Source organism: Ylistrum balloti, unplaced genomic scaffold (genome assembly GCF_031769215.1).
Source record: "Ylistrum balloti isolate Yb309-2 unplaced genomic scaffold, AGI_CSIRO_Ybal_v1 Utg369772, whole genome shotgun sequence".
Lineage (NCBI taxonomy): Eukaryota > Metazoa > Mollusca > Bivalvia > Pectinida > Pectinidae > Ylistrum > Ylistrum balloti.
The window spans coordinates 2882507-2897366 of NW_026781965.1; the positions used below are offsets into that span (position 1 = coordinate 2882507).

Sequence of the window (14860 nt, forward strand, 5' to 3'; positions counted from 1 at the left end):
CACCTTACATCGTCTAAATATTAAAATATTTAAAATAAAGATGTGGCCTATCATTTCTGACCACGTGGTTTTAGCATCAGAACCGCATACTTCCGGTCGTTGAGAATTACCAACGCCATTTGCCTGTGCCGAAGATATACATCAGGAAATCGGTAAAAGCAATGTTTATAACTGTTTTGCATTGATAAATTGGAATAGCATGTAATTTCATCGTTTACAAAACAATTATGTCCATGCAGTTGATGGACCATCTGAAAACTAAAATTAGAAATGAGCTCACTTTGAGTACAACGGATAAGACGGTAGACACAATCTGATTCCGAACAACAATGGCTGCATGCAGACTATTTACACCGTACACTCATAAATCGATAATTAATAAGTCCGTCTCTTCTATATGAGAAACATTTAGGTCAACATACCATTTCATATTTTAATTTTCCATTGATAGTAAACACGATTAGCATTCTCCCATATATTAGCAATGGTCCTGTATTTGAGTGCTAGTTACTCCATCCTCTGCAGAGAGTAACGGTGCAAGGACTAAAAGCTGGATTTTATTCAGATTGGTCTACATGTAACAAAATTACTTTCTGAAGATGGATTATGATCTGCATCATAATCAAATTGACACCACAAGGATACCCCGACTCTCCATGAGTGAATAAACCAAACAAACAGACCATTTTACCAATGGTGATCCCAGATTGATCGGATGATAAGTTGAGTTCGTGCTATTTATTTAAAATACAAACTTTATAATTCACCAGTGTACTATTTTTTGGTCATAACAAACCAGGTAGATGATGCATTCTCCATAATCTGGGAAGCACATCAGCTCCCATTCAATTCATATGAGGGAACATTTGCTTGTATGCAAAATCCATGTGTTTGAACATTCTGCAAATGGCTGTATATAGAGTCAGAATAGTCTAGTACACCTCATTTTGTAGTTGTATGGTCCAAATATACTTAAATGGATATGGTCACATTTTTCCCTGTTGAATTGCAAGTAACAATCTTCTGACCATTGTAGTAGTTGGTAAATATGCTTTATAATGCAAATTTATCTGCTATGTTGTTCATCACACTGATTATACATACATACAATACACTCATTATCAGAATCAGTTATAACATTATTATATCACATTATCTAGATAGATGAAGGTTAAGAACTTTGATAAACTGCATAATTTGATACCAACAAAATTTCATCATCAGACAGTGTTATCTAGCAGGTACTCATTTCTGGGATTTGTTTTATAGACATACTGCAAAATATTCTTGACATACTGGTTACCATATTGCAAGACCTTATGTTTTCTTGTTTACTTCTTCTAATCATGGGTTTAGGATAAAAAGAACTGTAAAAATACTCCTTCCAAGCACCCCCAATGAGGATCTCTGTTAGGACAACCCACAGCTCTGCCAAATACCAACTTAGCCAACAACACATTCCTGTCTAGCGTCCCAACTGGAGTCAAACATTGGTTTCCAGTGTGATAATGTATGATTCCACCAGATAAGCAAAAGAAGCATGCTCTGTCAGATTAGTGACAGAAGCCATATTTTACCAGCGTACATACCACAATGATCTGGTCCTTATTCTTCTGATGCCATACAATATTTGCTTTAACATTTTGCTAGTAAATTATCAACTTCTGTTAGCAGATATTTCAGGCACTTACATTGATTTAATAGTGACTGAAGAGTTCATTTTGGTCCCAGACTTGTTTGAAGTTGTTTAATATTTTATTTGCACAGACACATTGAGAAGTAAACAAATCTACTCTAACCAGTGAGAATGACTGCTACCAGGAGATCTCAGGGAAAACAGGAGACTAGTGCCAGTGGTGAAGCACCTGCTGCTGCTGCTGCTGCTACTACTACTACTACTACCACTACTACTACAGAAAGTTCTGAAAGTACAGCTGAGATGGAGGAGCTTACAACCACTACTGACAATCAGGGTGAGACTGAAGTCAATGAATCATTGTATGGTGTAGAAATATCAATGGATAGTTGTACATGGCCTTCATTTGTTGAGGATCCTGACTCCACAGATATCCAAGACACCACTTTAGTAGACACAACAGAGCAGGAATCAACAGAAAATAGGAAAGGTGTTATACTATTGGTGTTTCATTTCTTGTTACTTGCATGTTATTTATTTTCTGTTGTTTTATTTTTGTATTTTATTCTTATAATTGGAATCATTTTACAACGATCATGATGGCACATCATGTTACAAACAATTGGTTTCAGTAACAGGTTGTTCTGATTGACAAGTAGTAATACCATTGATGTCACATTGGTCCTCTGAAATTCAGTTAATAGATTAATCTGAATATTGTTTTTGAAATTCTCATGATATATGAGTAGCAGTCAACAACTTGGTTTATATGTTCAGAGTATTACTTCAAGCACTTGTTTGAAATGAAACTAAATTAAAAGGATATTAGTGCCACGCAGGGTACACTTTTGTGATAAGTTCATATCCAGAAGATATTCTCTGTATAGAAATATATACCTAGGCTATGGAAAGTATTTTGGTCAAGTTGAATTTGTATTTTAATGACAAGTTGACACCTTGTTTGATGAATGAAGTGTATTGTTCCATTGTAGAAGAGGAAGATGTTGAAATGAAAGAGGAGAAAACGGAAGAAGAAGGTGACGATAAGGAGGAGAGTAAGGAAAATAAGAAAGAAGAAACAGTAGAAATTAAGGAAGATGACGAGACAAGGAAGAATAGACTTGTAGATCAGCTGTACAAAGCTGAGTTCTTAAAAGGCATGTACTGATATATCAACACATAAAGTGTGTATGTTTTCTGTTTTTTTTTTATAGTTAATCTCTATTTGTAATTTATAATTGACATGGTTAGGACTAGAAGGAAACTACTCTAGTATTTCATAAAAACATGTTGGGTCCCTCCTCCCTGACTTTCTTTCCAAAGTCCTGCTTCTGCCACCATTGACATTTTGCTGTAAACCATCATATGTTTCCAATTTTAGGAGTATATTTAATTGTGTTTTGTTTTAATTAAAAAATTGAATTAACTTTTAAGTGTTTTCAAAAATGAAAGTGTTAGTATTTTTAGGGATAAAAGTTAGGACTGCTTGTATTTTAATGTTTACATTAGATTAACTAGTGACGTTATTGATTGCAGCTGTAACTGAAACAATAACCATAGAGCCTATTAAGTCACAGTTGCTGAGGAATGAGGAATTTATTGGCTTGCTTTCTAAAGCCAAAGTTCTTAACCTTCAAATGGAACATCAGACTGGGTGAGTCTATCAGTAGTTAATTAGCTTTTGTGGTTGTATTTGTCAGAAAAGTGTTGGAAGTTTATACATCTTCATTCCCATCCCAACCCACAAAAAAAGGGGGGGATTACAAGTAGTCAAAGTAATTCAGGCATAACTGTTAAATGCTGATGGAACCACCTAATATATTTTAGATCATATGTTCCAGCTTAATGTCAAAGTTTGTGAAAAAAATAAAAACAAAACATAATTATAAACACTTATGATGGCTGTTGCTGGCTGTGGCCTTTGAAAGATTGAGCAGAGCAAACATTTTACTGGCATTTATTTTTTGTAGAACTGCAAAACTTACATTTGCTCCTTACCGAGAGTGGATGGCATCACGCATTTTGAAAGGGCTGAACAGGCTTCAGAAGGATGATGCAAAATTAAACATAGAGTGTACTGAAGGGCTTAAGGCTCTACTAGGTAAAAACTGATTTGATATCTTATGAAATTTTCATCTGTATTCATTAATTGATGAATTATTCATATATTTATTTATAAGTTGTCCAAACCTGGTGTAGCTTTGACTAAAGAATGTGAATGATGTATATAGTTTGACACATATTTACATGCTATGAAAAGCTGAATTGGAGCTTTAAAATTCTGTACTGTTTCCAGATATTGATGGCATGCTTAAATTGTGATTAATCATGTATTTTGAAAGTACTTGTCAATTTCTGAAGCATTCTGACATTGTTTTATTTTTATATTTCAGAGCTGGAAAAAGCTGGGAAACTCAAAGGTATAAAGATATTACTGAAATGTACAATAATGTTTATATTCAATTTTCCAGAGAGAAATTATTTATCACTTAACAGATATAAAAGGTTTAAAAAGTTTCAGTAACACTTGCAGTTAAAAAAAACCACTAAGGTTTCGATTCATCTTTGAAAATAAATTACCAACTCTTGGTGTTGGTGACTGAGATCTGGTCTAACTTTAGACTAATATCTATGTCCAGTTCTTGTAGCTGCGACAGCAATTAATAACTAGGTACTCCGCTCCTGACGGTTGATGCACATGGTTTTTATGTTGAATGCACTTGTATACTGTATCATCATTTGTTGTATCCACCAAACAAATTCTACAATGCACTCACAAAATACAGGAGGGATAAGTGGACATCCTGTCACTCTGCTCTCCTTGGCCTTTACATGTCTTTGGGATTTCCAAGGGATGTGATCCAAGTGGCAGTTTCTTGTAATTCTGTGATCAGAAATTACAGCACTAGCAGTAGCAGTGGATGGTATTACAACAAAGAGTTGGTGAGATTTACTCATCCAGAAATGCATGAACTATGCATTGCCTCACTTGCATCTGAAAAAAAAACTTTTGGAGGCTACTAGCTAACTAGTCTCCTCAACTGTTGTGTTACCTAATGGAGTCTGGACATTCTTTTGTACACAAAATGCTTAACTGAAATGCCACAGTAATTTTGCTATGGCCACTGCTTAACGTTAGCTTGAGGGTTTGGTAAGTTAGATTGTATTGGATCATGCATGATGATACAGGATGAAAAGTGCTGATTCAGCATTCTTATCTGGCATATTTAATGTTTTAGTGTTTGTGTATTCATATTGCACATACTATCAGAATAAAGTATCTTTTATATTTGTTAGGGACTATGTCCTTACAATGACATGTGATATTACATTGTTTTGCTGCCTTTCATACATGCAGTGAAGTGATACACCTGTCCAAAGGTTTATCAGCCTTCATGTTGTGGCCTGTGGCTGCTTGTGCAGGGTTTCTGTCTGAGCGATGGACATTGTCGCTCGGACTCACACGTGTATACATCCCGAGGAGTTGTTGTTTACAGGTGGTGATACACGTGAACAGCAGACATCTAAGTGTCTGTATGTTACTAACATACCTAAAGACACTACGGAAGAAACCTTGAAAGCATTTTTTCCAAAATGCGTAAAAGTCTATGTACGTGGTGAATCAGAAGAGTCCGTTTTAGGGTAAGTATATTCCTTAAACCCCTACAATGAAATGTAGAATGACCTTCTGTCCACTCTCTAGAGTTGATTGTATTGCTAACCATAGTACCTAATTATGTACTTGGTGTTTGCTCTTCTGAATGAGCATAATTGCTGCCATAAATAAATGAAATCGGGAGTGGAACTTACTAAGCATTTACCCATTTCTGAACGATGACTTTGTTTCTTCATCTTATTTTTATTTTCAATATGCAATTGTGCATGTTATGACTAACTAATATGCATGTAGATACTGACATGCATACTGTTTCTGTAAAATAAATACCAGTACAATGACCAGGTATGAGATTTTACCACATACGTGCAACAACAGTATTTTGTGAATTCATTTATGCATCGGTGGTAGCTGTATGGCTATAGAAAGACAGTCTTGTCAACTTTTATGTTTCTTTTTCATAAAAGTTGCAAAGTGTTTTGGAGGGGAAATGATATCACTTACTTTTGTAACATTTCAAGCATAATATATTCATGTAATTTGAGAGATATTATTGATTTGGGAGTTGTTTTCAGCATTTAACAATATATGTTTGTTTCCAGGTGAATTAGATACCTTGGTATTTTCTGCTCTAAGTAAAACTACAACACCTGTGAATTTTACAACAGTTATTACAATGAAATTTTTATTTATGCATTTATGAATGTAAACAAAAAAAATCATCTTTCATGATGTTATTGATGATGAAATTTACTTTTTTATTTCAAAGTTACTTCTTATTCAAATTTTTTTTATTGTTTATATCATCATTTTGAAATAAATTGCTAAGTGTGAAAACCACTGATATTTACAGATGGGCTGTAATGGAATTCAGCACTAAAACAGAAATGGAAGAAAGCTTTGAGAGTCAGAAGGAAATTGAGATCGAAGAGAGCAAAATCCCAGTCTGTAAGGTGAAACCTTTTGAGAGGAAAGGTAAAACACTTTTTTTTACAATGTTAAACATTCAAAGCAAATGTTGACAGTTGTTCAGAGCATTTTCATCACACAATTATGCTTTTATTTGGCTTAGAGTGCTAGGTTTGTCATCAATTACCCAGCACAATTTCATTATAATAAAGCGATTCATTGATATATCGATGTGATATGTAAAGGAAGAAGACTTCACAAAAAGAGAGAGAGAGAGATTGAAACACTTTGTATTAAACAAGATGGCAATTGATAAAAAATGTATTGTATTGAAATATTAGTGTAGCAACATTCTTACCTGATAAATTTTACCAAAGATGACATCTTCAGCGCAAAGTAAAAATCTAAACAATGATCAAGTTGAAGTGTTTCATACAGATCTCCTAGCATATCCAAATATCTGATACATGTATTACTGTTTAACAACATGGATGAACAAATGATAAAAAAATACATCATTCTCAAGTGAACTTGTAGGAAACAGGCCTGATTGTGAAATTCTTTTATACGGGTGAATTATATTCTCTTGTTAGTTGTAGGAGGAAAGTTTTCGTAGCTCCCTTTCTAGTGGGAATATTGAGATGGCATCTTGATCCTTTTCATTGTTAGACTGGTCTTGTGTGTTTCCTTTTCCTTATTCAAATCTTGGATTTATAAATTCTATTATGAAAACAGGTAAAGGCTTCAAAGGAAAAGGAAAGTTCCAGAACAAGGGTGGTTTCAAGGGAGCAGGAGACAAAGGCAGCAAATCACCAATTGCCAACAAGTCGAAGCCTGTTGGGATTACTTCAGACAAGACTAAAACAGGGTCACAATCTAGTGCAACCATGAAAGCCAATGATTTGAAAAGAAAGGCTCAAAATCAAAAGATACAGCAGCTGAATAACAACCAGAAAAAAAGGCGGCTCGGGTCCATGGGGGGTCCCATGGGGGGTCCAATGGGTGGTATGGGATCATTTCAGTTTGGAAACCGAAACAAAAATATGCGGGGATCTGGTATGGGGATGTCGATTCTTGGCAATCCAAGAAGTGGAAATTCCATGATGAATCTAGGAGTAGGACCTAGTGTACCAAATATGATGGGAATGGGTGGTAATATGGGCAACATGATGGGGATGGGTGGAATGGGTGGTATGGGTGGTAATATGGGTGGCAATATGGGCAACATGGGTGGTATGGGTATGGGACCTGGCATGGGCATGATGGGCAACAATATGGGTGGCAATATGTCATCATTCAACAACATGGGTGGAAATATGGGCAATCAGAAAAACAAGCGCAACAACAAGCGAGGTGGAAATATGGACAGAGGTGGACAATGGTCAGGAGATCAAGGTTAGTGTGGTTGTCAAGGTCATAAATTATTTGTTACAAGTATACTAATGAACATGGATACTGCCTGGAAAGTTTTCCTTGTACAATAATCAAATCATCCCTTGTTTGGACTGTATATAAAACATTTTTTTTTTATCAGAGTAACTAAAAGAAAAGGTCCTTTTTTCAGTTATGATAATTTCTGTTTCAGGTCAAAGCAGTTACAGGGATAACTCATCAGATGTAAGTATTTTGTACCTATTTATTTAACATGTTCTTAAACTGGTTTCTTTTAGCACATTGGAAATGTAACAATTCATCAAACTATAATGATTTCTTCTAGTAGACATTAGGTCCTTTAGCAAGTAAGCATTATACATGTAACACCATGTAAATGCATTCCCTTTACTGCTTTTTAAAACAAAAAGAAAGGATCCATGTATATGACTGGTATTTGCTTTTTCTTTATTTTGGGAATGTTTAGTGTAGTTGTTGAATCTCTTAAAGAACTGCAGCAATGTGCTTTTAATATACTAAGTATCATAAATTCTTTTACTTTCAGGAGCTCTCTTCAAAACTGAGCACTGTATTATCTAAACAGAGGTAGGTGAACTTTATTTAATCTCATAAGAGACTGGTTGTGGTTTTGATCATTAATGTTTGTTTACAAATGTGAAATCTTAAGTTTGAGGGCGACGTTAAACCGGATTTGAAAAAAAAATATTTGGAAATAAATTTTAGATGAATGAGTCAGAATGTCTTCTTAAAAAGGGCTTGATAATAGTATTGATGTGTTATGAATTTCCTTACAGGATGGGACAAGACAGTGACTCAGACATGGTATCCATGCTACAGTCAGCCTTAAAGGCAGCTCAAAAACGAATGTCGTAAGTACCTGAAAGGCAGCTCAATAACAAATGTCATAAGTACAAAGGCTAATAAAACAAGGCAGTCTATTGCCTGTTGTTGTAATTGACATATCAAGGTCTCGCCTTGATCATTTGTTTATTTGAATTGATTTGATATTTGTAAATACATGAACAGAAATGTTTGTTTTGAAACAATTTTAATTTGAATAGTATAAAACTGTTTTATGTTTCGATTTATTCACTTTCTCTCTTTTTCTTATGTTTCAAAGGAACAAAGATTCAGGTGACAGAGACAGCGGTAGAATGATGCCACCCAGCACTTTCTCCAATTCAGGTACAAGACTGGACTTTACTTAGTCTAATAGAACATTTTATAATGTATGTTTGATAACATGGCAGCATCAGCATTTTATTTGATTTCAAGATGGATGAAAATTAGCATAGTAGCTACACCACAATTGAAGAGTCTGAAGAGATGTATTAAAATGCACTCTTTAAAGCAAAATTACTTTTTTCACTTTTATTTCCTGTAGCCATTCGTGAAATGAAATGATCCAATTTGGAACATATTTTGTGATATGTTATTATATAGACAATACTTAACTCACCGTGAAACCATATTACTCGTCAATAAGTATCTCTTCTAAATCAGTCGGCAAACTTTGGCACTCTGATGATGTTGTGTGTAAGTAACTGTGACCTTCAGTGGTGATATTACATGTATTTAATGTTCACAAATCAGACTTCATTCATAGAAACTGCCAGTGTTCCTACTTATAATCTTGCTATTCTCATCAAGAAAGGCCTTTCACAATCTTTTCCTCTTTTGTTTTTCTGACTTGGTAACATTAAGAAAATCATTGCTATGAAAATAGACACATTATACAATTCAAAAGTCTGTATGAAAAATGCTTATTTACAATTGTGATGACAATGTCATGTATTGATATAGGAGCAACAGGTGGAAACAAGAAACAACGTCAAAGACAAAAGAAACAGAATTCCAATGGGAATAGATGGGGCGGATCAGGATCATCAGGAAACTATGGTGGTGGTAGTAGTAGTAGTAACACAAGCTTCATTAGTACCACAAGTGGAAATTACGGCAGCAGAGATAGCAGCAGTGGATACGGGGGTTCCAGTTACAACTCAGGATCCAACTATGATAGCTCTCCTAGTTATGGTGGCTCATCAAGCTCCAATTATTTTGGTAATTCTGAAAACATACTTAAGCTTTGTACAGTTGCTTTTATAAGAATATCACTTCCATATCTTTATAATGCACAGCTGTAACTTTCGTCATGATACATTTGTCATACAATTAACATCACTTTAGGGTAAAATCTTGGAGTAGTGAGAGTTGGATTGCTTCAAGTATTTATCTTTGTTTAAGCAAATAAGATAGCCACCATCAGAAGTAGTAATCTTATGAATCATAATTGAAGTGGCTTAAATATAGCTGTGGTGGAGTAATAGTCTTATAACTTGTAATTATACTGTTTACTTGAGACATAGCGATGTAAATATTTGTAAAAAAAAAAAAATATTGTTTAATGTTTAAGGAGGAAACTATGGTGGAACATCTGATCAGTCTAGCACAGGTGCCTCCTATTATGATCAAGGTATTATACTACCATCCTACTCTTCACAGTTCATGAAACCACCACCTCTAACCACCAGCCTTCTGTATACAATCTATCACACCACCAGCCTTCTGTATACAATCTATCACACTACCAGCCATCTGTATACAACCCATCACATCACCAGCCTTCTGTATACAACCCATCACACCACCAGCCTTCTGTATACAATCCATCACCCCACCAGTCATCTGTATACAACCCATCACACCACCAGCCTTCTGTATACAACCCATCACACCACCAACCTTCTGTATACAACCCATCACACCACCAGCCTTCTGTATACAATCCATCACACCACCAGCCTTCTGTATACAACCCATCACACCACCAGCCTTCTGTATACAATCCATCACACCACCAGCCTTCTGTATACAATCCATCACACCACCAGCCTTCTGTATACAACCCATCACAACCCATCACACCACACCACTATCACACCACCAACCTTCTCCATCACACCACCAGCCTGTATATAATCCATCACACCACCAGCCTTCTGTATACAATCCATCACACCACCAGCCTTCTGTATACAACCCATCACACCACCAGCCTTCTGTATACAACCCATCACACCACCAGCCTTCTGTATACAATCCATCACCCCACCAGCCTTCTGTATACAATCCATCACACCACCAGCCTTCTGTATACAACCCATCACACCACCAGCCTTCTGTATACAACCCATCACACCACCAACCTTCTATATACAACCCATCACCCCACCAACCTTCTATATACAATCCATCACACCACCAGCCTTCTGTATACAACCCATCACACCACCAGCCTTCTATATACAATCCATAACACCACCAGCCATCTGTATACAATCCATCACATCACCAGCCTTCTGTATATAATCTATCACACCACCAACCTTCTGTATACAATCCATCACACCACCAGCCTTCAGTATATAATCCATCACACCACCAGCCTTCTGTATACAATCCATCACACCACCAGCCTTCAGTATACAATCCATCACACCACCAGCCTTCTGTATACAATCCATCACACCACCAGCCATCTGTATACAATCCATCACACCACCAGCCTTCTATATACAATCCATCACACCACCAGCCTTCAGTATATAATCCATCACACCACCAGCCTTCTGTATACAATCCATCACACCACCAGCCTTCAGTATATAATCCATCACACCACCAGCCTTCTATATACAATCCATAACACCACCAGCCATCTATATACAATCCATCACGCCACCAGCCTTCTGTATACAATCCATCACCCCACCAGCCTTCTGTTTACTATCCATCACATCACCAGCCTTTTGTATATAATCCATCACATCACCAGCCTTCTGTATATAATCCATCACCCCACCACCAAACTCTGTAAAAGCCTTCATACCACCACCCTACTCTGTAAAAGCCCTCACACCACCACCCTACTCTGTAAAAGCCCTCACACCACCACCCTACTTTGTAAAAGCTCTCACACCACCACCAAACTCTGTAAAAGCCCTCACACCACCACCCTACTCTGTAAAAGCCCTCACACCACCACCCTACTCTGTAAAAGCCCTCACACCACCACCCTACTCTGTAAAAGCCCTCACACCACCACCAAACTCTGTAAAAGCCCTCACACCACCACCAAACTCTGTAAAAGCCCTCACACCACCACCAAACTCTGTAAAAGCCCTCACACCACCACCAAACTCTGTAAAAGCCCTCACACCACCACCCTACTTTGTAAAAGTTCTCACACCATCACCAAACTCTGTAAAAGCCCTCACACCACCACCAAACTCTGTAAAAGCCCTCACACCACCACCAAACTCTGTAAAAGCCCTCACACCACCACCCTACTCTGTAAAAGCCCTCACACCACCACCAAACTCTGTAAAAGCCCTCACACCACCACCAAACTCTGTACAATCTATCACTCTACCATCCTACCACAACCCCCATAGTCTCTACCACATCTCACACCACCAGTCTTCATACCACCCAGTTTTATATGTGACCTTCACTATAATTTTCAATGATGATCCCAAGTGATTTGAAATGGAGAAAAGGGATATTCCAATGATTGATCTTATTTAAAAAGAATGAATTTTTCAATTTTAGGTAACACATATGGATCAACACAGAGTTCCTATTCAGATGGGTCCTCCTATGGTAACAAGTCTTCTGCACAGTCATATGACTACTGTAAGTAGAAATTGTTACATTTTCTTTGTATAATGGTTTTAATAGGATAAATTATGTTTATCACATAACTTAAATACTTCTGAAATTTTGAAAACAGAATTTTATTAGTTAGATATCAATTCTACAATAGTGATGCTCAAGTCAGCAGTCAAGTTTCTGTAACAACCTTGAGTGTGTGTGAGCAGTACTTGTAAAAAATCAGACCTTGTCTGGATTGACATACTACTGTTACAACAGATGAATAGTGACAATACCTAACACATAGGTTTGGTTTCTCCTTTAGATTCCCATACAGACAAGATGTCAGATTTTCCCCACATATCTCTAGATGCAATACACATACCTTAATCAATAAATATTGAATTATTGTATCATTACAGCTCACAGATCATCATCTGATTCCTACGGAAACTACAGATCTGGATATTATTGATCAGTGTTGATAAACAAGAAACTGGAGAGTAATGAGACAACATTGGAGAATGCCATTTTTCTTCTTTATAGTATGGTAGTCCAGAGATCTTCATCGGAGGATGCCATTTTTAGGTCATTTGACCTGAAGAGGCAGGATAAGCTATAGCCATCATATCTTGTGTGTCATAGTGGGGAATTTTTAGAATTGTAAACTTCTTCTCCAGTTCCACTAGTGAATGAGGAGTTATTTAGGTTACTGGTGAATTGTTCCAAACTGTTTTAATCATTTTAAGCTGTTCTACTACTAATAATAATAATCATAATGATATACTTGGATCTCTTGTTCTTCAGTGTAGTATCATTGATTATTGTCATCAGTCATTAGTTTTATTGAATCTTCTGTTTAATAGCAATGGAAGCCAAGCAGCTTTTTGAAAAAGTGTTAATTAAGGTAAAAGAGGCCCATGCAGCCTTCTTTAAGTTGATTGAAATGATAAGATTTTAGTTAAGAAATCATGAGTTAATTTGTGCCAGGGAAATCAGAAGGCAAATTAATTGCTGTAAGTAAACCTATTTCATGGAGTTTTTTCATATCTTTGCACTTTTGCTGGTTCAGACAATATTGCACTAAGTTAGAAGTCTGGAATTTCAACAAATACCTTGTTAATACTAGATACACTCTTATTTCCTGATTAGAATTGTAATCAGTTCAAAGAATTCAGAACTGCCAACCTGTTTGAATTCTTGTTTAGTTGAAACATATCACATAGTTGAGTGTGGAATAGCAGCCGAATTAGAATCTTGTGGGTTTACCTTCTACAGAAACACCAGCAGCAGATTGTAGACTGTTTTTACAGACCTATGGATTATTTGCTTGATTTGACAAGGAAGGAGCTTATGATGTGTGATCATATTTTCTATGTTTGTCATAACAGCAGCTGTCCAGAATAGTTTATTACTCCAACACTTTAAATTCCATCACAACTTGAAACAAATTTGTTTTGTAACAAATATTGTTGGTGTGGCTATTCATAGATGGATCAAGCTGTTTTATTTCTGTCATTTAAAAATCAAGAAATATATATCAATAATCTGTACTTGTATTCTTTTTTTTTGGCTAAACTGGAAATTTTTTGCAACACATTCTGAGAAGAAAAATATGTTTTTCAATAGTATATTGTTATTTTCATAATCACTCAAATTTCTAAGTGTAGTTCTAATGAAATGCTGAAACGCATGTTGTTAAGCTTGAAGTTGTTCTTTTATAACATACCCATCCATTTGAACAATCATGTTGATTTTGTTTTATGTATTGTCATTACATGTTGTTTTTTAAAGGTGTTGTAGTAGAGCAGATAGTGAGCTGTTTCAGGTATAGCAATGGTCTGATAGTTCCAGAGGTATATCATTAATACTTAAGTTAATATAGTCAGTCTAAGGGAATTGACACATGTTAGCCAGAGCTTTGCCAGCTGATTACAATTGTGGAATGTGTAAAACACAAGTTTCATGTAATTATTAAAATTCATCTCTGAACTGGCAGATTTATCTCCCTTTTGCATCAGAAATGCTTTATATGGGAGTTAGATTGAGAATCCAGTTAGGAGAACTTTAACAATATTTTGTGTGTTACAGACATCTGGAATATATTGTGTATTGTCAACTCATTTTATAGAGAAAGTTCAATAAAATATAATGTTTTAAATGCTTGCTTTTATTTCTTTGTATAATCATATAAAAGTTTCGCATTAACCTTATACTGTGGTCTCTAATAATAGATACAAGATCAGAATAGAGTATCTTAATGAAGATTTGCTGAACATTAAGGACTAAAAAACTGATACCACAATATGTATTCTCAAAACAGTGTGCTCACATTAGCCCACATTAACATCCCAGCTTGTGATAAATCACTCGAGAGAAAAATAGAACCAGGAAAAATCTTGAATCTCCACATTTAAAAAGAGGCCTAAAGGACATGAGCATGTCTTTGAACATTTATAGAAATATATTGATTGTAGGAGGTAACATTAACGAGAGGCATATGGTTCTGTAACTGTAACAGTTAAAATAATGCTTAATTCCAGTTCCATTAGTTTCAGTATGCAAACTGTTCACCCGTCTGGTAGTATGTCAATATGGCCTTTGAGTTTGATGTAGTTGGAAAAGTGATGGGACATTTCTGGATTGGTTATTTT

At 35.9% G+C, this 14860-nt stretch overlaps 1 protein-coding gene across 1 annotated transcript; it reads left to right on the forward strand.

The window, feature by feature from the left end:
* Positions 1-87: 87 nt before the first annotated feature.
* On the forward strand, positions 88-14367 carry LOC132543986 (uncharacterized transmembrane protein DDB_G0289901-like). Its single transcript, XM_060207543.1, has 17 exons — positions 88-152; positions 1768-1973; positions 2629-2793; positions 3173-3290; positions 3607-3737; positions 4030-4056; positions 5134-5278; positions 6106-6227; positions 6897-7556; positions 7747-7778; positions 8098-8138; positions 8348-8422; positions 8674-8738; positions 9357-9614; positions 9967-10026; positions 12165-12248; positions 12629-14367. Exons 2-17 carry the CDS (start codon positions 1808-1810, stop codon positions 12679-12681), a joined length of 2202 nt encoding a protein of 733 aa, XP_060063526.1. The 5' UTR covers positions 88-152; positions 1768-1807; the 3' UTR covers positions 12682-14367.
* Positions 14368-14860: the final 493 nt, after the last annotated feature.